The sequence below is a fragment of the Hesperophylax consimilis genome, chromosome 6, assembly GCF_061612785.1.
Source record: "Hesperophylax consimilis isolate HC1 chromosome 6, BYU_Hcon_1.0, whole genome shotgun sequence".
Lineage (NCBI taxonomy): Eukaryota > Metazoa > Arthropoda > Insecta > Trichoptera > Limnephilidae > Hesperophylax > Hesperophylax consimilis.
The window spans coordinates 26493938-26519860 of record NC_142841.1 but is presented as its reverse complement, the minus strand read 5'-3'; the positions used below and the strand labels follow the sequence as shown (position 1 = coordinate 26519860).

The following is a 25923-nucleotide window of genomic DNA, read 5'->3' as shown; positions in this document are numbered from 1 at the left end:
AATTTAGAGTCTTGGGAATCAAGTGACATCTGTGTTTCGAATTTGGAATGCCAATCGCTCTTGGTTAATGAAGTATTCATTTCGTAGTGTTGACAATGATATATTGGTAAAGTTTTTTCCTGATATGTACGAATGAAGTTTTGTCAGCGAATCGGCGTCTAGTGATTTTTCAAAATGGAAAGTCATTCTGAACTCAATAAGCATGCTCGATAAATGCGTGGTGGATGATAAGGACTATCATACTGAATTAAATTTTTCGTTGTATTTGTAAAAAAAAATTATGTCAATAAGATTGACCAATATTCAAATTGTTTGCATATAAATAAAAATATATTTTTTGTTGTTATATTTTTTACATTTAATTTTTATTATTTTTTTAAACTCAAAATATATTTTGTACATAACTTGATGCAATACATAAGTAAAGTTAAAAAATGATTACATTCAAACATATGGTTTAAAAGTTATATTAGATTTAGTATAACTTTGCAGATTTAAAAATTTTGGTACACAATGAATTCAGAAGTGACGGCTAACAATTTGGAGGTCATTGGGTTAGTATTTCGATGTGTCCACTACTACCTGGGTACATATCCATAACACAACTACAAAATGTATCTATTATCTAGTTACTTTCAAGATACACATACATCTATTCTATATTCTTGGAGGTCTACGGGAAATCTATGTGAAGAATATAAATGATATGTACATAAATAAATTTTTCAAGAAATGTCATTAAAATCACACATAAATATTTGTTATATTAAATATATGTCATTATATTAAATACATATAATTAATATTATATTATCATTGTACACTGTCAATTTTTAATGTTACTTTTATGTAAGATGAAAATCATATGGTTAGGCAACACGTTCATGTCAATAACAGGCGAAATGTGTAAAAAGAGTAAAATAAATAAAAGCGGCTAGAAGCCAGTGATTGACATAGGCTGCTATATAACAGTCCCTACAGACGACTCAATTTAGTTGAGTGGTTTTATCGATCTGGTTGAGTTGAACGTAAAATTTAACCGTGTGTAGATGTGTAGTATGCAATAAGGGGGTGTGGCTATCAAGTTGAATGGTTGTGTGGCTAGACTATCCAACCACCATGCAACCAACCAACCCTCCATCCAAGTTGAATCGTCTGTAGTGCGATTGAACCTTTGAATCAACTTTACTCAAGTCTGCCTATGGAGCCGTTTTGCGCAGAGTTGTGTATACATATCAGGGTACTTTCAATAAATAAAAATTAATAAAATGCCAGGCCTGACTAATGAATGTGAAGTTTTGATGGCTATTTTTACACTGTATAAGGATTAAACTAGCTTGTGGGATACTACAAGCAACATGTACTCTGATAGAGATGCCAGAAACGAAGCTCCTGCGATCCTTTTGGAGCCGTTAAAATGTATTGAAAAGTATGCAACGATTATCATCAATCGTCAGTATCATCACTATTCAATTTTTTTTGTAGCATCACATGACTGATTTTTTGTTGTTCCATGAGTCATTTTTTTGCCCACGTTTGTCTTTTTCTTTTCGTGTTAATGTGTAGTTGACGATGCTACTAGAATGAACGCACATTTTTGTTTAATTGATAAAGTAGGAGCGTGTGTTCCCGGAGTAGCAACTGACAAAATCGAACCAACCGTATGCAATACTCAACGGTTGACTCATTGCGGCTGTAACAAACCAAATTGAGTCATCTGTAGGGTTTTTAATAATGTGAGACGGAGGGTCATGCAGAATGCAGACTAAGGCAGAGCGGTCACACTACACTACAGACTACACTAGGTGAGATGGGGGCATGTAGGTTAGGGCAACACTGACTGGAGGGGGGTTAAGTACCCTCGTCTGCGGCGTGGGCTTCCTCCTCCGCGTGGCTCGCCTCGAGTTCTTTCTTCGCGCGAGCTTTGCGCATCACTTTGGAATTGCATATATCGCACAACGTTTTGTTCCCTAAAGCAGTCGATTAAAACAGAATGAGTCAAGTGTTAAACAACGAGTTAAACTCTCAGTATCACAAAATATTAGGGCAAGCAAAGATTTTGTTCTCGCAAACAAAGATGCGTAATGATATTTCATGTTTTACCCAATGCTGTTTGTGACAAATTACTCAACAAGTCTTAATACAAACTAGTCTCTAAGTGCTTTTGTGGAATGACATCTATTTACATTGACAAAATAGATTCCATTCCACGAAATGGTAGTTATAAAAGTAACTTTTCTCAATGTTTGACTAAAGTATTACAGAGATTCAAAAGGATTTTTTTTAAATCAAATTTTACTGTACAAGGTTGAAAATGAAATGAAACATTGATACGCAACAAAAAAAGCAAAATTAATTCAGTAAGAAAAATGCAACAGCTTTTCTAGCATTCAACTGTGGAACCGAGTTAATTATTTTATTATCACAAAATTATGTTCTTTCCTAAAAGTATTTAAGCTTGATCAAAACTTGATGCATATTATGAATTATAGAGATTAGTGATTGAGGAAAGTTCCTTACAGAAATAGACTGCGAGGGAATCCTCTTCCCGAATGAGGGCGATGAGTTCCTCCCCCTCGAGAGCCTCGATCACATCCCCTGCCGGATCCTTCTGCGTCAGCAGCCAGCTGAGAATCTCTTGCTCATCGTATAGATCCCCTGAAAGTACAAAGTTATTACTTTTCATTAAAATAAACTCAAAATTAGGTAGCTCAATGTCAACTTAATAATTCATTTGTAAATATATAGAAAAGTGGGACAAGGTTAATACGCACATTGTATCAATTAGATATTTATAGTGATGGGTTATTTCTCGGGAATAATATTTTTGGGGAATATTGTGGGAATTGTCATCTAAATGTTGTGATCTCAATGATATTGTCTACTACAGCGAAATTTCAAGTTATGTACAAAGTAATGTATCGTATTATTAGCTGAGGACAGAACTTTTAGAATTTTTGAAAGTGCAAGCTGTCAAATGTCAATACTTGCGGCCGGCCGATAAGCGTGTGATGTCATGGTACATACATACTATGACTGGCGCGGCATGTTTGCCACACTTTCATTCGAATTATGAATTGTACTAAATTGTGTCTCGTGTGAGACACAAACAAGGAACGGTTGTATACATTTTACTCAAGTTGCCTTTCAAAGCTCATAACTTTGTCATTTTTGGAGAAAACGAAAGCTAATTTTAATATTGTTACTAGCTCTTTGTAATACATTTTCATGAAAAAGACAACCTCATCCAGAAAAACATTTGTAATAAAAATAAAAAAAATTCTTACTTTGGGGAATTTATAATAGGCCGGGGAATATTCTCAGCTGCACATCACTAGTTAGATAACAATGAGAAATAACTATTTCAGTAACTGGGTTACGAATAACCTGACAATATTTAAAAATTTCCTACTACCACCACAGTAAGCGGAAAATGTTGCTTGTGTTGTGATGGAGTACTTAAGGAATTGAACACTGTGTGGGACCCAAACGCAATGTCAACTCGGCCACCTACCGGTCGATTATTAAAATCGATTGTTCACTTTATGTTCATTGTTATTGATGTGAAAGTTTTGAGGTTTTTTTTTTCCGTCTCAAATTTAACCCAGACCATGGACCTTAGATTCTAAAATAGGTTCCTAGTTTGGGTTTAATTAAAAATTAAATTCAAAGCTTGCCTAAAAAAATCTACTTTAGTATTAACTGTGTCCTGTTTTTCTGTATATTTTAGTCATTTCATTGGAGATGCATCAAACCCCTGCAAATTCACGATCGTAAACAAAACATAATATTATTTTAAAACAACAATATACCGGCATAAATGACTGGCTCCTTTGATCCCATTTTGAAGAACAGAACAGCCGGCAAGGCGAACACGCCATATTCTTTAGACATTTTTTTGTCATCGATCTTGACAAAATTAATTCCAGCGCCGTCAGCCTCGTCGTCAATGTGCTCTATCTCCGCCAACACCCGCGGACACTGCTTGCAATCAGTGCTGTCTGGAAAGGATTAACACAAACACTTTATTGTTAGGTTTTACCTGCCGAATTTCACTGTGCACTTATTGTATACCATTCAATAATATCATCTAATTTAATTATTTAATCATTTTTTAAAACAACAATTTAAAAAAATATATTTCAAGCTAAGATATGTAGATTGTGTTAACGAACGATTATAAACAGCATTTATACTTAGTATATAGAGACAGGGGAGAGAAAAATAAATAAGAAAAGCACAAATAGACATATAAAAAGCAATTTTTTACAACCAGCAACAAAGCTTGTCGTTTAAACTATGCTTCATAGCTGCTAAATATATCAATATACAAAGTAATTTTATTTAACAACAAGATAACTCTCCCGGGAGATAAAACAGCTATGCTGTCGATGATGGAGAAATTAATGCTCTCCATCATAGACTGAACATCAATGCTCTCCATGATAGACGAGTTTTTGAACCATCCACGAAATGTGAAGCAACGTGCACGTCCCTTCTGATCTGTAGATGGTTCATTCTGAGCCAGTAGAATAGAGCCACGGGAAGTAGTCATGCTCCATCAGGTAGAGAAATCTTGTTGAAAACCTTATTTTAAAGTCAGACATCAGCCACAATATAACATTAATTTTGATCCCTTTCATGACCTCCAACTTTTGTGAATACTATAGTGATAACAAATGTTAACGTTTGTTATTTAAAAATTTTATATGAAACAAGCACCATGTGTGTTCCACTAAGCCCATCATCCCAATGACTCGATAATGCTAAGGAATCAACAAAAACCGAAGACCCTGCATGGAAATATAAAGTTCACTACAGTTTGCAGTATTTTTAATTGTGGGACTTTTCTGCGCAGAGTCTCCGGTTTTTGTCAATTCCTTACCGTTACCGAGCCAGTTGAACAACAGACTTAAATGCTTTACAAACAGTACATTTGCAGCTCCGTTGGCCAGTTGGTTAAACACTGTGCAATAAGTTGAATGATCTTACAAAAGAATACTGCCACATAGTCCGATGTTTGCCTGATCTTTTGGAACATCTTCCTGTTGACCCTTTCGATGTGGTCCGTCAGCTCCATGTTTTCCGGGTTGGTGAGCCAGTCCAGGATTTCCTCTTCATCATCGATGTCTCCATCGTAGTTGATGTACTTGCCCTTGCGGAAGTAGGAGATTCCCGGTGGATCCCGGAATCCGTACTTCTTGGCCATCAGACGGTCTCCCATCTTTACTATTTTGATGCCGTATTCGGACGCCTCGTCGTCTATCAACTCCAGATGGCGGAGAATTTTGGGACTGTCTGAGTTTCCTTCTTTATCTGAAATGATTATTATATTTTTTTAATAAGATAGAAAAACATTCCCGGGTTACGAGTAACCTGACAATATTTGAAAATCTCCTACTACCATCGCAGTAAGCGAAAAATGTTGCTTGTGTTGTGATGGAGGATTTAGCCAGCCAAGGATTTGAACAGATGACACCCGGGTGGGACCCAAACGTGATGCCAACTCAGACACTGACCGGTCTGCATTATTTTTTCGTGTCTTGATTATGATGGTGAATTCGATCAACAAAAATCCCAAGATGGTTACATTGACTTATTCGATAAATTTGCATTTAAGAATTGGTTGTTTTTACAATATCATCTAACCCTTTCTACCTATTCTGATTCGTTTAATGATGATGCATAGTTGAACTTACAAAATATGACAGCCAGGAACTCCTTGGTCTCGATATAAGTGTAGAGAGTGTCACGGTCGATGTCCTCAATACTCTCGTCATCTTTCTGTTTTATCATCCATTCCAAGACACTTCCCTCGTCCAACAAATTTCCTAGAACCAGGTTTTATTAATATTATTTTTTTATACAAAAATGCATCAAATGTATTTCATTCCATATTTCATAATAACTATTATTAACGATTGTAGAATATTTTCTAAAATTTTCTATCGTCGTCATTCAATCACTAAAAATACTAATTTTGGTTGTCTGTGCCACCTGGTAACTCGGATTCAATGAACTCAAATTTGCTTTGAATTTTAGTGTCATTTTCAAAATTTTAACTGATTGTGTGAAGAATTCAGTCAAGTGATAAAATACCTATCTATTGTATAATACACTGATATAATAATTATTTATTTATAATATTTTAACTGAAAATTATTTTAATTGTATCGTTTTCAAAATTGAAACTGATCTGGCAAGAATTCAGACTATCCTGTGATTTTTCAAGGGTTAGTCTATAGGGCTAGTTTACAATAAATAACAATTTTTATTAGGACAATTATAACAAAACATTTTAAATCATCATTATTTTTGTGATGCTTAATGAAACGCACCAATTCGAATGTATATTAATTTCATGTTACATTATTAAAGACAATCTGCTGTTACTTATATTTCTATATATGGATAATTATTATTTTTTCTTGTAGTGCAGTCAGAATCGTTCATTTTCCATCAATATTTGGTATATTGATTGAACAAACATTTTGTAGCTCTACAGAAAACATTATTGTCCATGTGAATCCTTATCCCTCTTATTTTTCCATTTTTTAAGAGAGATAAAAAATACTCTGTAAAATAGATTATGGCAATCGTTTTTTGTTTTCACCTTTTAAACTTAATAAATATATAAGATAAGCAACCATGGATACTGATAATCGTCAGTTTGGAGCACATTGATGATTGGAGATAATTGTCACACACATAGTTGCATACGCAGTAACACTCTTTTAGGACTGTTGCCACTGTCCAACAGCATTTATAGATTACCTATATGCTAAGGTGACAACGTATGCAGTGATGGATTTTCACTCGCTTCCTATCTGTAGTGTGTATTTTGTTGTTAAATGTATTATAAGACATATTCAAACCCCTTTCAGGCCATCCTTAAATACTAATTGTAAAGAATCCACATCCTTTGAGAGCTAATAAGACTACATAACAGATATTATTATAAAATGTATGTAAATAACTCACCCAATGAATGATGGGAATATCTGACAGTCGCAAGGAGTTTGCGATAGAACACTTTTGTTGGTTTGTTTCATGCTTTAGTGGGAATAGTTGCGAGAGGGGAAATGAGAAGAGTCTATGTAGTAATAGTAACAATTATTATTTATTGATTCCCATAACATGATTTGTAAGTGAGGACAGTTCTTTGTTAAAGCTAACATATTACCCGCTAGACTTACAGGTTGCCTCTAACAACCATGACGTAATCATGAAATGAAATCGCTTTGTGAACTTCTATTTCTTAACATTATGATAAGTGTAGTGTACCACTTGAATTTGTACTAGTCATTAGCATGCCCGTGGTGCGTACCATTTCGTCTATACATATTCTTAGCGCAAATTCAAAAATACACATTTTATAAAAATATAAGATTTCATTTATCAAAATATGATGCTGGAGAATGATCCTGACAACCGGGAGGTTTTAGAGTTTCTCCGCCTGGTGGGCTTTGAGTTTATCAAATGATTACAAAACTATATAACATAACATACAAAGTGAAGGTGGCTATAGAACCGAGAGAGTCCAGATACAATTCATCACCCTGCTCCAATATTTGCATTTGGGATTTTCTAACTACGAAAAGAGCATAAATCTATTTGGTTTAACATTATAATTTATTTAAACTCACTTTTTAAAAGCGATAATTTGATCAAAATGTATTAAACATAATACTTCAAATCTTTTTGATATGTTTTTAATAATATCAAGAACAACAATAAAACATAACGTGAATATATATATAACAGATTTCAACAATTTATTGTGAGTAACTACCTCGTTTTCTAAACTTTCAAATGTTCAATACATATATCTTTTTAATAATTCGAGGATGTCTCTATATTATATTTACATCTAAAATAAGTTAATGTACTCAGTCCCATTTCAAAATTTTGAACTATATTCAGGACAAAAATGCTTTTATGGAAGTGTTCCCCCCATTGGCTAGCAAGTCACTTTGTCTTAAAATGCCGAGATGTTCAATCATTGAAAAGTATTCTAAATATCTTCATGGGTGTTGTTTGTTTATATTGGAACTACATATATTATCTCTGGTTGAGGAAGTCGGGAGCTCAAGGGGGACACAAGTTTAAAATGCAGTGTTAATATGTATGTGTATGTATTGTAAAGCAGCAAGTTAGGTCCACACTTCATTTAACACAACATTCGAGCTGCGGTCAGTGGCGTGTAGCTAGTTAGAGAAGCCCGAGGCTTGTAACTGTAACAAACGTCATTCCAAACTCATGTCCTCTTGGAGCTCCGTTCACAACCAGGATGGAACAGGTTACCTCGATTTCGTTAACAGGTTGGCCTAAATGTGATATCAAATGTAACATGAATGGGATGACGGATAGTTTTTACCACCACCAGATATTACCGCTCCCAAATAAACCTTTTTTCCCTTTGGCGCCCTTTTCCGGCTTGGTTGCTACGGCTTTACTGTTCTTCCCAAACCCCAATGGAGTCATCTTGTCGGCGTTCCTGCCTCCCTTGGCGTTCGAGGGGGTGGCCTTCGGCACTTTGGTGGCGCTTCCCACTTTGGTTGGACAGCATTGGTATGGTTCGTAAGTGGGCTTCGGAATAGCCTTCTTCCCTCCCAGCCCGATGTAGAAACAGCCATCGCCTGCAGTCAGTAAACAATATGTCAGAACACGCATTACAAGGCCGTGTGGAAGTCACACATGCGACAAAACAAACTATGCTTCATGCCAATGCATACCAAGCATTATTCGTTCCATTCCATCAATACGTGTTGTTAGTATTAGAAAATATCAGATTTGCAAGCAGAATGTAAAGCTAATTGAAAGTTGACATTGTTCGACTGTCTGCAGACGACAACTATTTTACATAAACAGATTAGAGGACACAGAGAAATGAAAGGCAACACAGTGGTAGAGTATAGGTTCGGTACTACTGTACAGACAGAGTGGACGGACAGTGCATTGTACGCTGTACAGAGGGGAAGTGGCCATGCAAGTTGATGAGATTAGGTGTGATGATGTCTTCCTCCTGAGAGTTATTCGGGGCACTACCACTTTATTTGGCTCCAATTACCTGTAAAGAATCGTCTGATCTTTGTGAATAGGTTTTCATCATCCGAACTGTCACTATCGGAAGAATCGGAAGAGTCGGAAGAATCAAAATTTGAATACTTTATTGGTTGTTTTTTCTTCACGCTTGGTTTTAAAGGGATTCTGCTTTTGGCCTCTTTTAAATTTCTAAAATTTTTCCCCTTTTTTTTAAGATTCGTTTTTTTTCGTTTATCATTTTGACCACCAGTTTCGTAGCCATCGTCATCAGAATTTGAGTCTGAATCATCCTCATCATTATCGGTATCGACTTCACCGTCTTCAGTGTCATCATCACTTTCAACTCCAGAATCGCTGTCTTTATCATCATCTGTACTGTCATCATCGTCATCATCATCGTCACTATCATCTGTATTTTTTTCATCAGAATCACTATCTTCGTCTGAATCTTCGTCAGAATCGTCATCATCTGTATCATCTTTGTCATCGGAATCATCATCATTTGAATCATCGTCATCTGAATCATCATCATCTGAATCATCGGAATCATCATCGTCAGAATCATCATCATCAGAATCATCATCATCATCAGAATCATCATCATCTTCATCACTATCATCATCATCACTATCATCGTCATCTTTGCTGTCACTATCGTCATTATCGTTACCTGTTGGCATTAGTATTATTCATGCAATGAGCTGATTAAAGAAGGTATTTAAAGTGCCAGACAATATAGAATCGTAATTAATAAAATAAGCTAAATTAGCAAAAAGCTTTAATTTATGTCAGAACATCTATTCGTTGTTTTAGAGTTTTTAAACAGTTGCATGCAGTTTTATAAAATGTTTTATTAACTTGAAATAATCAGAACGTTACATGAAGTTTTATTACAAAAATACAAATATAATCTTATATAATTTATTAAAAACTATCTCAATTTAAGGATGTGGATTCTTACTTTTTTGTTCTACAAGCCACTGGAGAACTTTTTTCTCATTCTTTAGATTACCTAAAAATATATGGATTGACCATTATAATAATGTGTGTTTACAAAGAATCTCATCAAGCAGTTTCATAAACTACCACAACACTTAATAATGGTTACCGTAAAATGGGGTGACTTCATCAATTTTCAACTTTGAAATTAAATAATTTTTTTTAAGAAAAATTTATGTCATATTATTTGCAAGTTTAAACTAACGAAATGTATATATATAAATGTTTATGTGTTTGGGCAGTCAAAAAAAACATGGTGATTAAAGTCGCCTTTCGAATTGGGGCGACTTTGATATGCCATTTTGTTATACGTCTACAAACATACGCCAATCCCAAATAAGAATAATGCTAGTGTGAATATTCAATTACTTATGGAGTTATATATTACATCGATAGTTGCTGATACACTTTACAATATAAATGATACGCAACGCAAAGAATTAAAAAAATGATTTACATAAATTTCTCAGCTTCACAGTTCAACTGACAATATGTTTTAGTAATACTAATTTGATACTTATTTTTGAAGTAATGATTAAAAAGGAGCGAGTAATTTCTGAATGGTAGTGGAATGCAGATATCTGCGATTATTGAAGTCACCCCGATTCAAAAGTCGCCCCATATTACGGTACAGGCAAAATACATTACATTCTAATATCACAAAAAATATATATTGTGGTGAGTGGATTCAAAAGATTGAATTATCATATAATTATTTACGACGTAAAAATATGAAATACTAAATAATGTTTATTGATTTAAAGGATCATTCAATTAAATTATCTATGTTGTGTTATAATGATAAATTATGTAGGTAGGTCTGTATAATGTTTGGTGGGGTAGGTACATATTTTTAATTGAAATAATTTAGTAATACTCATTGATTCCAGAAAAGCTGTAAGGAATTTAAGACACAAAATAATAATTACTCGGATTAACCCATTGGCATACGTATCTCCGAGTAAGAATAGCTGCTATTACATAATTACAGTGAAATTCTCTTATAAGGAACTCATTCAAAGGACCAAAATATTTTTAAAAAATGTTGTCATCCTTGTCTGTAGATTTTTTGTCAATTTTAAAGTGGGGATTTTTTGCTATCTATATAAAATGAGTTGACTTTTTGAAAAATTCTTTGGAAAATACATCTTCAAGTAAATACTAATTTCAAAAGAAGCTAAACCATTACTGACAATAATGAATTTGAGAAAATGAAATTCGAGAAACTTTATATTATATTGGTTACATTAGGCCACTTCAAAATAGATTCATTTTCTAGGGACAGTAAAAACCAAACTTATGTGAGAACCTTATAAGTGTACAAAACATAGTATGTCATTTCGAAACAATTGCTCCCTCTACTTGAATAGACTAAGTCTTCAATGGCCATATAAATAATCAACGCCATTAAAAGGACAGAGCAACACTCAAATAAAGTAGTGACAATTGAATGTATTTTTTTTCGTTTTAAACTTGACATGCCGATGGGTTAAACAATATATTTTGCAGAGGATTAATAAAAAATAATAAAAGAGAACTTACCATCGTACATGATCGGAACTCCCGTTTCGTAGTAAACTAACGCTGGGAAACTGAAGATACCGATTTCTGAAGCCAGTTTGGAATCCTTGGATTTGACAAATTGTATTCCGTGCTTATCTGTGTCATCATCAATGGTTTCTAACTCTTCCAGAATCTCACTGCAGGACTCACAATCGTCACTATCTGAAAATACAATAGGAATTAGAGCAATACAGATACTTATTGTAATATACAACTCTTTTTATTTAAAACAATGTTATTAACCCTTTTGTACCAAAGATTTCAGAATTTTTCCTCCTTTTCTGGAGCGAATAAAAATTCGCATTTTTTGTTTTCCAATTGTTGGTATAACTAGCTTTGCATGCAATTTTTCCATTAAATTATAGTTACTCGCTCAGGCAGTAGCCATTTTAATATTTTAAAACATTATTTTTATGTTTAATTTCGACTGAAGATTTTGGATTTAATTTTTGAAGGTATCTGTTTGTTGTTTAGTTAATGTTTTTTTTTAAATTAATTAAAATGTAATATTTTTTGTGAACAAATTGTATTGTGTCATTTTATGTGAAAAACTGAAAAACCTCTGAAACCTAATTGTTCTGTCGAATAAAAGTAGCAATAACTTCAAAAGTTTTTAAAAAAAAGTTGTACCAAAATTTCAAATAACTCTTCCAATTCTTATATTATGCTTCATACTTACATCATGTACAAACTTTGCCATAGAACCTGATAATTAAAATCTTATCAAGCATCAAATAAATATTCTAGCACTGCCAAATATAATTCAGGTCTGAAAGGTTTAAGGTCAATAAAACTAAGAAAATCACTGACGCGTTAATAATCTTTGTGCGTTTTTCTAAAGCACATGGTTTGAAATCCCCTATTCTGGTGACCTTTAATCGTCCAAAATGCCCATGTTTTATTGAATTATTTGCTTTTTCTTCTTTACCAACTTATTTCAGCACGTAAGAATATGTATCTTTTCTTTGTTTTGTCATATGTAGGTACTTACAGAAAAATACTGCCAGGTGCTCCACGTCGTCGATTAGAACTCTCAATGTTTTCCTGTCAACACTTTCAATGACATCGGGCTGTGAGTTGTGGAGTTTCAGAACCCACTCCAAGATGGCCTCCTCATGCATGAGATCCCCGTCGTAGATGGTTCGGAACTTATGGCGGTAGAAGGCGAGCGCCGGCAGATCGGGAAGGTCGTACTCCTTACCGACTCCTTCATCGGATGTTTTCACAAAGTCAATATCCTTCTCTTCACACTCGTCATCAATATTCTCCAATTCCAACAAAATCTTTTGGGACTTCTTATCTCCCTCTTTGTCTGGAAAAAAATATATTTCAATATACGTCAGTCACCACTGACTGATCCCTTTAAAAGATTTCAACATACGTCAGACACCGTTGGCTGATCCCTTTAAGAGATTTCAACATAGGTCAGTTACCATAGGCTGATCCCTTTAAGAGATTCCAACGTACGTCACTACTGACTTTAGGGGAGAGTTTTGCCGTAGCATTAAAAGGGTTTAATCGTAATATTTAAAAATAAAGATGTGATTGGGTACTTACAGAAGAAGACTACGATGTGTTCGTTTTCCATAAGTATTTTTTCTAACATGCGTGAGTTGACTTCCTCAATTTTGCCAGGAATTTCCAGGGTGTTCTCATCAGTCAACCAAGACAGAACTTCGTCCTCATCCTCAATATCACCTGAGAAAATAACACATACATTTTAACGAGAAAGCTATCTTAAACACGTGTCCTTTCGGTAAACAAGTCTTCTTTAAGAATATTTTACCTTTGTAGACGAGTGGATCTTTGTTTCTGAAGAATACGAGAGTTGGGAAGGTCTTAATTCCATTTTTCTTGGCAATAGTCAAGTCTTCGGTGGTTACAAAAATGATGCCCGTTTCGTCTAATTCATCGTCAATATTTTCCAGCTCATCGAGAATATTGTCACAGTGTTCACCTTCCTCACACTTGCCACCTGGAAGAAATTCATATTGATAAATACTTAGTCAGTGCCATAAAAACAATAATTTACTGTGCAATGGACAGACTTATTAATACGGGATTTAATATAACTCACTGAAGTAGACGACTACGTATTCATATTCTTCAATCAAATTCTTTAGAATCTCATCTGTTACTTCTTCGATGGTGGCTGTGTTCTTCTGTTTGATGAGCCAAGTCAAAACTTCCTCCTCATTCATCAGTTCCCCTTCATAGATGGCGGGAATCTTCTCCTCGAAGTACAGCAGGGCCGGGAGGTGGTCGATGCCGTATTGCTTGGCTTCAGCCTTGTTGTCCATGCGCACAGTGACTATTCCTTCCTTCTCTAATTCATCGTCGATGTTTTCCAGTTCATTCAGGATCCTGATGTCTTGCTTAGAATCTTTGTCGTCTAAAATAGAAATGACATTTATATTAAATACAACAATGATCAGTCAGAAAAAGTCTAATAAAATGTATATTATAATAATCTCTCTTATTCATTCGTTCTTAACCATTCATTCTCTTTTGGATCAAACTGATTTGCGAGGTTATTTTCAGTTTCAACACTGAACTTGAAAGCTTTACTAAAGGAATGATCTAAGGTACTCACAAAATATTACCGCTATATATGGAGTATTCTCCAGAAGTCGGTCCAGCATTTCATCGGTGATTTCCGGAATCTCACTATGTCTCTTCTGGTGCAGCAGCCATCCCAGGAGCTCTTCCTCCTTCATGAGATCTCCTTCGTAGATATGCGGGATGCGTCTCTCGAACAACACGATGGTGGGGATGGTGTCTATGCCGTACTCCTTGGCCTCCTTGTCATCGTCTATCTTGACAAACGCGATGTCGTTCTTATCACACTCATCGTCAATGTTTTCTAGCTCCGCCAGAATTTTTTGACTTTTCTTTTGGTCCTTATCGTCTGAAAGAAGTATAGATTATGTTAGTTAATGTTTTCCCTTACTTAGCCTGCCTCACAAGTTCGCCTAAGCGGGTGGTGATATAGATCCCTTGGTTGTTCACCGTACACACAGGATGAGGTTCTTGTGAAGTGTCACATTAAAAATATATATTTGTATACATTTAGTAAAAGTCTTAGAAATATGAACCGTATAAGTTAGGGTTAACATTTATTTTAATCTTTTATAAAGACTACCTAAAACTCGAAAGTTTTCAGAGGGTCTTACTTACTTATAAGTCTTACTTAATACACAAATGTGATAACTTACAGAAAAGTACAGCGACGTAAGGCATTTTCTCAATGATGAGGTCCAACATTTCATCGGTGATGTCTTCTATTTCATCGCTCTCCGTCTGGTATTTGAGCCATTCCAGAAGCTTATCCTCATCCTCCAGGTTTCCCTCGTACAAGGTGGGGATCCCTTTCTCGAAGTATAGAAGCGATGGAATCTTCTCTATTCCGTACTCCTCAGCTTCATCGGGATTGTCGATCTTCACAAATACAATTCCCAGTGTGTCACATTCATCGTCAATATTCTCCAGCTCATTCAAAACTTTCTGCGACTTTCTATCATTGTTATCATCTAGAACAAAATATTTAATTATTATTCAAATATTGACATCATTTCTTGGCTTCCCAAGAACATTTAATTTTGCATGCAGATTTTCCGAGGGATAAAGTTTCAGGAAAGAAGTAGTAAAAAGAGTTGAAACTCACAGAACAGTACAGCCATGGTTTTCCCCTCTTTAATGAGGCGGTCGAGCATTTCGTCGGTGACATCCTCAATCTCGTCCTTCTCCAACTGGTCCACAAGCCACTCCAGGATCTCATCCTCGTTCTCCAGGTCACCTGCAAACCGTCCCAGCAATTATATAGTATCACTATATCAGACATTCATCTACATCAGCCCTTCTATGTCCAATGCCGGTTGAAGTCGGCGATTAGTCTTTTAGGACGTAATATAAAATGCTAGCCATATTACAATAGATATATGGGATCACATTGACCATACCTCGACATAATATTGCCCAGATTTATAATTAATAGATTGGAACCATCTTTATTAACAAATTTTACTTAGGTAATGGAACTTTGAGAAAAAATGTTTTTGCCACAACTGGAATTTGAACTTTGTAATAAAGACTATTAACATTGTTTCAAGTTTTGTCCTCATACAAAATTGGAAATACAATTCACTAGGTTCGCTTATCTTGATTGTTTAAAACAATAATATATATTTATGGTCAATTATTTTTGTGCAATGATAAGTACAAGGGGATTTTTTTAAATTTCGTTAATTTAATTGATTAACATATTAATCCTACACCAGCGACTTATTTCAAAAATGCATTTGACAAAGTTCATAAATAAAATATTGAATACATCTTACCGTCGTACATATTAGGAATTTGCTTCTCGAAGTACACAATAGCAGGAACCGAATCAATGCCGAAGTTCTTGGCTGCCGCGTCATCATCAATCTTCACGAATTGAATGCCATGCTTGTCACAATCATCGTCAATCTTCTCCAACTCCGCCAGGACTGTCATTGAGTCGTCTTCCCCGTGGTCGTCTGAAACATGAAATATATTTTGTAAAACTGTTGTGATATTTAAATTTAGTAGTTTGGAATCCTTGGAGTAAGAAATCTTAAAATGGTATACTCGTAAGGTGAAAGTCATACTCACAGAAAAGTACCACCAGGTTATCAATGTTCCCGATGAGTGTGTTGAGTGTTTTGGCCGTCACGTCTTCGATGACATCCTCCTCATCTCCAGTAGACTTATTCGCTATCAGCCATTCCAGCACGTCTTCCTCTCTGCTCAGTTCACCTATAATAATTATTAATATCAAGTGGAAATAAATTTATCCCCTCTGGCTAATTTTCTAAAGGTTCCAACCGCAACGAAAAAATTATGAAACTTTTATATGAATTTTTGAATACAGTTTTTTCCAATAAGAGGTGTTATTTTGAATAGCCCGCTATTTCGGTAAATGTTACTTTTGAAGCTGTCATTTTTTAACATTTGACAAGTAGAAACTACGCCATTAATAAAAATGGAACGATACACGCTTCACCAACGCATTGAAATTATTAAAATTCACTTGAGTGAATCAAATGCAAATCATCTTGAGTGATGAGGCCCATTTCCACCTCGGTGGCTTCGTCAACAAGCAAAATTGTCGCATCTGAAGCTCGGAAAACCCAAGAGTTATTGTTGAAAAGCCTCTCTATCCTCAACGTGTGACTGTTTGGTGCGGCTTATGATCCGGCGGAGTCATTGGACCTTACTTTTTCGTAAATGAGGCTGGAGCAACAGTTACGGTGAATGGATTGCGCTATCGAGAGATGATTAATGATTTTTTATGGCCGGAATTGGATGGTATTGATCTGGACAACGTTTACTTTCAACAAAACGGCGCTACATGCCACAGAAGCAACGAAACCATTGATCTTTTACGATTGAATATCAAAATAACACCTCTTATTGGAAAATCCTGTAAATATGAATTTTTTGATAATTATCTTTATGTGTCCAATGACGAGAGTGAGGTTTTATTTATTTATTTGTTACAGTAAAAATAATATGATACAACTGAAAAACAGTAGCAATTTGGGAGGTGGGTATGGGTACCGCCGCCCCGGGAACAGTTGATTGCATAACCAACACCCCTGCCATAGGTGGCCACAAGTGGTTCGCTATGTTTGGTGATTAGCAGGGGTGCCGGCAGAGGCGGATTAACTGTTGAGAGCGCCCTAGGCAAGCACCTCATCGGCGCCCCTCTAGCGACCACATATTATAAATTTTAACAAGTACCTAAAGTAGCCGAATTTGTAGTTAGGTGGGTTTTATGTGAAAATAAAAATTTCGTGGGAGGGGGGGGGGGGGGTGGCTAGAGAATTTCAAGAAAATAAAATTTGTCCCGAAAAAAAAAAGGCTAGAGAATTGTTTAAAATTGATGTTTTTACGTGAAAATTATGTTTTTAACTTGACTCTGAAGTAGCCCGACCAGTCGCCTTTTAGATTTTTTCAGCGCCGATTCTCGTTCTGAGTAGCCTAAATGGCGATATATCGCCCTCGTTGGCAACACTGCCAGCTATCTTTTTTTTACATACCAAGTTTCATCACAATCGGTTCAGTAGTTTTTTTGCATGAAGAAGTAACATATACCTATACAAACACACACATATACACTTTCGCAGTTATAATATTAATAGGGATAATTAATAAAACATAAAAAATTTAAATGATCAATTATTTATGTAAAGGAATAAGTATTCACTAATAAGTACCTACCTAGAAATGCCTAGGATCCCTTTGTGTTTAAATTACGAATTTTATTTTATGCACTTTTCAAATGTCACTTATGTGTTGTCTTGGTTACACTTAAACAGCATTTATTTATGAACAGCATTGTGTACTCGCTATGTGGCTGACTGAGTGACTAATAAAAATAATGTAATTTTTAATATAAAAAGGACGACAAATAAACTTTAAATGTCGTTTCTTTGTACTTCAGAGCAACGCATTGTTTTATTTGTCTTATAAAACGATATTTTTAGTGAAGAAAAATGGAAAAGTTACGATTCACATTTACAGTGTTAGCAGCATTGGGTGGAAAAACCGGTGTGAACTGCATAACTTCAATCGAGTCACCCGATGAACATTCTAGGGGCGCCCGCCGGCGCCCCTTTGTAACTGGCGCCCCTAGGCACGTGCCTACTTTGCCTTAGGGTTAATCCGCCACTGGGTGCCGGGGTTCATGGGGTGAGGTTTGTCTAGGTCTTGGCGGCGAAGGCGTTTGCCCACCTACTTCTTTGCGGGCCGGATCGGGAGAGACTGGTTGGGAATGGCGGCTGGTGACTTTTGGATCTAATAGAATGCTAATATTAACCTATTGCTATTGTTGTAGCCGAAATCGTATTTTTTTTCGAAAATTCTGGCGAAACTAAAATTTCCTTAAAATCTTCATAAAAAAATTTAATTTAAAAAAAAAATCATTTTGAACTAAGCAACATCGATTATGTAGAAATTTTCAAAGTTTATCACTCTATCACACTCAAAAGTCACTAGCCGTCTCAACTTGGGGAGACCTTTTGACCTCTCTATCCGGATTCTCTCTCGACCTGCTTTGCATCGCAGTGGGATGGATGGATTCATAAGTCCATCACTCCTGGACGAATTGACCCCCAGATTCCTTCCCACCCCTCATACCTTTTTCCTTCCCAGAACTTCCTATCCCTAAAAATAACCTCCACACAGCATCCCCAAAGATGATATATGCTATTTTTTTCCTCCGGTCCTCCTGTGTGGAGCTAATGTAAAAAAATATTAATCAAGAGGATGGTAGGAGCCTTCACTACACCTGAATAAAGCAATGACAGATTGCACAAAAAATATAGTAATATTATGATTTCTGATGAAGGTTTTGAAGTGACAGTAATGTTTATTTGTCTAATAAATTGTATAACTGTTTTTTTTTCTTATTTAAAATTTTAGTTTAGTATTTAGACGAAGAAACGTAAGGTGAGCTATCTTTTTTAATTTTTAAATTTGTATTAAAAATTTTGAATTATTCAAAAATTAATGTTTTTTATACAGGGTGTCCGGAAACTCGTAGTACAAGCGGGAAACTGGTGAATCTACATCACATTTGGAGTCGATTTTGTAGTATATATTTTTTTTATTTGAGCTTTCGTTATCGAGTAAATCGAGTTTGAAGTTGATTTTTTATTTATTTATTTTTTTTTTTTAATCAAATTATTACTGAAGATCAAAGTACCCAACTAATTAAAACTATTTGAAAGTAAAACAAATGAAGAAACTCGGATTTGAAGCATTATTTTGAAATCGCCCTTCATTTAACCCGGTGTAATCATAAAATATTTCTGCTCTGCAGGGTTAAAACATCTGTTATTCAACCCTAAACACCAGAAAAAACTTTAACCCTAAAATAGCCGAAAAATATTTTTTTTTGGTTTTTTTTTTTTTTTTTTGAAAATGCTCAAATCAAAAAACTTTATGTTTTTTTGGGTTCCCCATGTGGTGTAGATTCTCCAGTTTCCCGCTTGTACTACGAGTTTCCGGACACCGTGTATAATGATAAAAATCACCCTTCAAAAAAACTATTATTTTGCGGATGATCAGAAATATTCCATTTATGTGGAATTTATTGCTAAACGGAAAGACACACAAATCCTAGACAGACAGAATTTACCATAGGTCTGGGGGTTAAGTTCCATTGCACATAGATGCACAACCAAATCGTGGAATTTTGTGAGGCGGAAGGAAAAGAGAATATTTGTGCAGAATCTATTAGTGTAGCAAAACTAAGGTTCCGATATGCTTAAATAAATGCAATATAATTTTATTTCTGCTGTGAATCTATCTGACTTGGTCTATTGGAAGAATTTGCCACTAGGCACTAGTCTAATAAATTCACCTTTATACAGCCATAAATATGTATAGTGTTAAATAAATAAAGTTTTCGCTGCTCGGTTGGTGGGTTGTTGAATTATCTTTTTATTTAACCTTAACAGGACCAAGTAACGCGGCGATTGAATATTGTATTTGAACTCACTTTCATAAATGATGGGGATTTCGTGTCTATAGTAGACAAGCTTTGGCAGATCTCCCAGGTTGTACTCTTCAGCTAGTTCCTCATCGTAGATCTTCACGAAGCCAATGCCGAGCTGGTCCGCCTCATCGTCGATGTTCTCCAGCTCCTGCAACGCCTTGGAGCACTTTTTGCACTCGGGCTTGTCTAGCACACAAACAGCAAAATATAGTTAGTTGGAACAAGTCAAGAGTTGATCATACATATGTCCGGTGGAACTGAAACTAGGTTGGACGAGTGAGTTGTAATTGAATGTGTTTAGTTCAGCTTATCACACATTTTCCTCGATGATTCATTGATCAGGTCGTTGATTTAAGTCAATAAGTATTTATATGATCACTTCAATATTATCAAACGACATCCCGCATACCAAACATATTATGATCTCTAGAATATGTTTGAGAGCGTGTATGGGAGATTTAGTACGTAAAGTGGATATGACTTATTTGGCAGGTTTCCACCATCTAGCCCAGTCCAACAGACGATTAAGAAGGAATGAATGAATGTTGAGTAAGCCAGCTAAAAATGACATAATACAGTAATTTATCTGTTTGCCAATCCCCAACTAACTTTTTTCCACATGTATACTGAATCAAAATAGATTGTGACCAAAATAAAATAAAAAATACCTAAATTAGCCACCTATATGGTTCTGCCAACTATGACAACTAAGCCATCTAGATAGTCTGGTGCATTCTGCATTATTTTATTACCTTCAAATGATTAAAATAACATCCATGCCACTCTTCATGTTTGTTGAGGAAATTATTGGTACATATAAACTTGTTGTGTTTTTAGGCATCTTTTCAATGCCGATTACAGTCCAATTGAATCTTGGGTAACCTGAGAGTTTGTTCCGAGAATGTGGTCCCAATATCTTAAGTGCTTTGTCCCCAAATATTAAAACAATAAGAACATAAGAGAATGCTCAACTATTGTCGTCATTCTACATAAAATTGCCGACGATTGCGTTAATTTAATTTTATAAACTTTAATCAGGTTGAAATGTTTAATTCCTGATAATGGTTGCTCAGGATCGTTGTAAACAATAGTTGTCCGTAGCTAGCAACAGCGCATACCAGACGACGAAACAGCTGGCGCCGTGCCATCTTTCGTCAGACTATTTTACCCTCGGGGACATCATTATAGATTGAAATTAACATCTTTACAAGAGTATTGTCAGACGATGTGATACCCATTACCCCACTCGATGAGTTTTAGAATATCTCACTGATAATATCTTGTCAGAACATAGCATACCTACATACATATGTATGTATATTATTTTATGGTTAGTACCTACGTGTATGTACATAAATGGTTATTATTACAAAATGTATGGTTTTTGTGTTACATCTGCGAATGGCCAGCATTTAACCATTTGGAAGTATGTCTTGGCATGTTTGGTGACACGAAGGTGTAACAACTATTAGAGGAAGTATTGTTGATGCCTCTGGTCCACAGCGAATCCACTCGGCATGCGGCAGACAGAAACATCTAGTAAAGTTATGTGAGTTGTGTTACTGGCAGACTACCAGAAAAATGTTTTTGTCATCGAAACAATAAAAAAGGTTAAAAATACATGGAATACTGAAAACCGTGGAGGAATTAATAATATAACAATCGTGCATCGAGTGATCCGTCACTCGATATAATTCTATCTATGTGAGTTTTATAAATAGGAATATTGTACATTTGATTGTGTGGATGCTGTGAAAACATTGAAAAACATTGGTAAAACAAGAAACACACCAATATCCTAAAGAAAATACCCGGGAAGGAGTGCTCGTGCATCTGATCTGAAAATTAAAGGCTAAGCCGAAAAGCTTTGGAATGGGCATAGGCACAGTTCTGACTTTGGAACTTTGGGATTACGCTGCTTTACTTTAGGTGCCATCAATCGGGATGATATCATTACACTTTCATCCGCTAAAAGATCTTCCTCCTCATCCAGCTGGAATAGTTGCGCATCTAGTGAACATGTGTTCCCGCTATATCTGCTTGAGATAAGTGCTCCCTTGTCGCAAGTGTCTCTCAGAAGGGATCTAATTATAGTGTCTGGGTGCAGTTCACACTGATCACGCAGCTCATCACTAAATAGGCGAGACACGTTGGTGAGTGGAACTATCGAATGTGCGTCAAAGTGGAATGTTTTCACATTTATCATGCAACGAGCATTCCACACTTCCACAGTGCCCAGGTTAATGTTATTTTGACAGAAATTCCCAGAAATCGCAAGGACGATAAGATAGATAAGAGAGACACTTTTAAAGTTAATTAGAGTATTGGAAGGAACCAATAAAATCATGCTACTGTTATAGATAGAGAAATTTAGAATTGTAATAGTTGGCACACGGTGAATTGACGACGATACGACATTGCAGATTGATGAATATTAAAGTATTCCACTTTGACACCTGTGATGTTTAATGTCTGGTTAATACAATAAGCGATCAGCCCCAGGAAGAACGGAACATAAAGAAACCCCCGCCACTACTTACTGTTGGCTGCACAAGTCTTGGAGCTTGGACCTACAGCGGAACAACACAAATAAACACTTTGATAATCACTAAGATAAATAACAGGACAAAGACAACAAATAGTTATTAGAGAGACATCACAGGACAAACCACATTTTACATTAAAACAGAAATCGAATCTTCTTGGCTGCAGCTGTTAGTGTTGCTGTATTATCAGAATGTCTTAGTGTAGAGTATATTATTTGGGGGTAAATAATCATAAGTTCTTGTTTATATTTAACTAGAAGTTTTGAGGATTATATATTTTAGAAGTGGCTAAGTAATCTCAATATTAGTGGTTTGAGCAACTATTTTATTTACACTGAAAACAAAATAATACATACTCATGTTTATATTTTATACAATATATATGTGCACTTGTGGTGTAGTACCTACCACACAACCATTATTTATCAGATAATGGGTTTTAGGCATCGATCTATGTTGGTCGATGGTTTTAGGAAATTAAGTTTTTTGCCGTGCCATAGTAGTTATATGAGTAAGATCATTCCAGCCACTTGCGGGCTCTTAGAGAGACACCACTAAACACTAACAGCCTTTTTAGCCTTGTTAAAAACGTGGTTTAAATATTACGCGCCGTGTAAGATCAAAACACTGAAAAAATTGACCTAATACCACGGCATTTGTTTGGTTAAAACGGTCTTAAACCGGGCTTGAGGTCGGGTTTACCACACCAACAAAAAACGGGCGTGTAAGAATCTAATTAGTAAGACGGTATGCCTCCAAAGTACATTATCTTGTACATACATTTAAGTAAATAATACTGATTTTTTAAAGTTTAAGTCATTCATGAAATATGTCACCGATTACTGAATCAGGAAAAAATGCACCATAAAATTATTGACATGTAGTTGATAACTGGGATTCTGTCAATATTATCTGATGCACATGGTACAGTAATAGGAGAGGTGTATGAGAATAATTGTAATTATAATATTTCTTATTCTTGTAGTCGACAGAGGGCTTGGTGGGTAATTGTAGTATGGGGTGATGTGAAGTTTGTATAAGTTGTGTTGATGAACAAATGACTCACAGAACAGGACGGCCACATACTCCGTGTCTTCAACGATCTTGGCGAGGATCTTCTTGTTGACCTCTTCTATCCTATCGGGGCGGTCCATGGCCTCCAAACTCGTCAGGAAATCCAGAACATTCTCTTCATCCATGAGATCACCTGAGAAAAACACCATCAGATAATGTTACGGGAACAGTTATGACAAATAGGGTAAATGGCTACCAAGAAGCCGATGAACATGCTTTTAGTTAGTTTAACAGATACCATTTCACAAAAAGGATTTATTTTAGTTCTAAATAATGGCTCAGTTATAAATGATGGCTAAATATCGAATGACCTGTGAGTTAGATGTGAATAGCTAAATACTTTCTAACCCACTTCTTTCGGCCTAACGTTCCCTAAACGGGGATGCTACTGGCTCTCGTGTACCACATAATTATTATTATTGTTAATTGACTAAGCTTATGGTGGAAACTGGAGGCAGATAATATCATAGTACCCAAAATAACAACATTTGACATAATCGATCATCTCATAAAAGAATGCCAGAGTGGTATCACTAAACGACTGGGGCCATTCATCTTTAAATGACGAGCCAAATAATGTGCAGTCTTATGTAACCTATGATCGACGGCACTTGTAATGCTTTTAAAATATCTTCACTCAAATATTTATGTGACGAGTTTAAATTATAATAATACCCACCTACATCTTTTCGTTATTTTGAATGTGTTTTTTATGACTAAGATTATTGACTTCTATGTCAGATATCTTCGTCTTTAAATTATGAAACAAATAAAAGGTATATATATATATATAGTTATGTGAGTCATACTTGTAATTGTTTGAATAACTTCCTAATAATACTTTGTTCCACGCTTTGTCACTGTAATTTTGAATCAAGCGTTCATTGTTTTTAAAAGGTTCACAAAATAAATGGCTAAAAGTCACAGACTTGGCAGCTTACATATTGTACCTAGAATTGGCCTGGCAACCTAGTGATGGGATTTTTTTTGTATCTAATAATTCAGTTAAATGGTCCAACTCACTACCTCCATTAGCTGTAGCTACAGTTTTTTTAATTACCTAATAATTAGAAATCCTTCACCCTCTTCTTATTTTCTTCTCTTTTATAATCGTACATTCACCACAGTTAAAAACTTATTGGCTTCGTGCAATAACTTTCTAGGGTGATCATCAATACACTTCTATATTATCTCGGCATGTCCTAGGTTAGGATTTGACCTCTTCCACAATCATTCTCCAGCAGCTCTAGACATACTTCTCTAGTTCTTGGGCTTTCCCACCATGCTCCAACCCTCTTCCACAAACATTCTCCACCAGCTCTAGTCATTAGACATACTTTTCTAGTACTTGAGCCTTCCCGCCCTGATTCAACCCTCTTCCACAAATATTCTCTACCATTTCTAGTCATTAGCCATTCTTATCTAATCCTTGGGCCTTCCCACCCTGTTCCAATCATCTTCCATAAACATTCTCCACCAGCTCTAGTCATTAGCAATTTTTATCTAATCCTTGGGCCTTCCCACCCTGTTCCAATCATCTTCCATAAACATTCTCCACCAGCTCTAGTCATTAGCCATTCTTATCTAATCCTTGGGCCTTCCCACCCTGTTCCAATCATCTTCCATAAACATTCTCTACCAGCTCTAGTCATTAGCCATTCTTATCTAATCCTTGGGCCTTCCCACCCTGTTCCAATCATCTTCCATAAACATTCTCCACCAGCTCTAGTCATTAGCCATTCTTATCTAATCCTTGGGCCTTCCCACCCTGTTCCAATCATCTTCCATAAACATTCTCCACCAGCTCTAGTCATTAGCAATTTTTATCTAATCCTTGGGCCTTCCCACCCTGTTCCAATCATCTTCCATAAACATTCTCCACCAGCTCTAGTCATTAGCCATTCTTATCTAATACTTGGGCCTTCCCACCCTGTTCCAATCATCTTCCATAAACATTCTCTACCAGCTCTAGTCATTAGCCATTCTTATCTAATCCTTGGGCCTTCCCACCCTGTTCCAATCATCTTCCATAAACATTCTCCACCAGCTCTAGTCATTAGCCATTCTTATCTAATCCTTGGGCCTTCCCACCCTGTTCCAATCATCTTCCATAAACATTCTCTACCAGCTCTAGTCATTAGCCATTCTTATCTAAACCTTGGGCTTACC

General features: G+C 35.7%; 1 protein-coding gene across 2 annotated transcripts in view; it reads right to left on the bottom strand.

The window, feature by feature from the left end:
* Positions 1 to 25923, bottom strand: part of hlk (hulk) — a 56394-nt gene that overhangs the window by 8593 nt on the left and 21878 nt on the right. Inside the window, exons 3-20 of one of the 2 annotated variants that reach the window (XM_089632503.1) lie at positions 23747 to 23887; positions 22675 to 22704; positions 20138 to 20320; positions 16243 to 16386; positions 15945 to 16127; positions 15272 to 15403; positions 14823 to 15137; positions 14201 to 14515; positions 13685 to 13999; positions 13394 to 13582; positions 13165 to 13305; positions 12599 to 12919; positions 11587 to 11769; positions 5700 to 5831; positions 4993 to 5316; positions 3813 to 4001; positions 2521 to 2658; positions 1860 to 1970 (exon numbers count right to left, since the gene is read on the bottom strand). In XM_089632503.1, coding sequence (XP_089488629.1) covers positions 1860 to 1970; positions 2521 to 2658; positions 3813 to 4001; positions 4993 to 5316; positions 5700 to 5831; positions 11587 to 11769; positions 12599 to 12919; positions 13165 to 13305; positions 13394 to 13582; positions 13685 to 13999; positions 14201 to 14515; positions 14823 to 15137; positions 15272 to 15403; positions 15945 to 16127; positions 16243 to 16386; positions 20138 to 20320; positions 22675 to 22704; positions 23747 to 23887 — 3486 coding nt within the window. The remainder of the gene's footprint in view (positions 1 to 1859; positions 1971 to 2520; positions 2659 to 3812; positions 4002 to 4992; positions 5317 to 5699; positions 5832 to 11586; positions 11770 to 12598; positions 12920 to 13164; positions 13306 to 13393; positions 13583 to 13684; positions 14000 to 14200; positions 14516 to 14822; positions 15138 to 15271; positions 15404 to 15944; positions 16128 to 16242; positions 16387 to 20137; positions 20321 to 22674; positions 22705 to 23746; positions 23888 to 25923) is intronic. The other variant, XM_089632504.1, reaches the window with a different exon arrangement.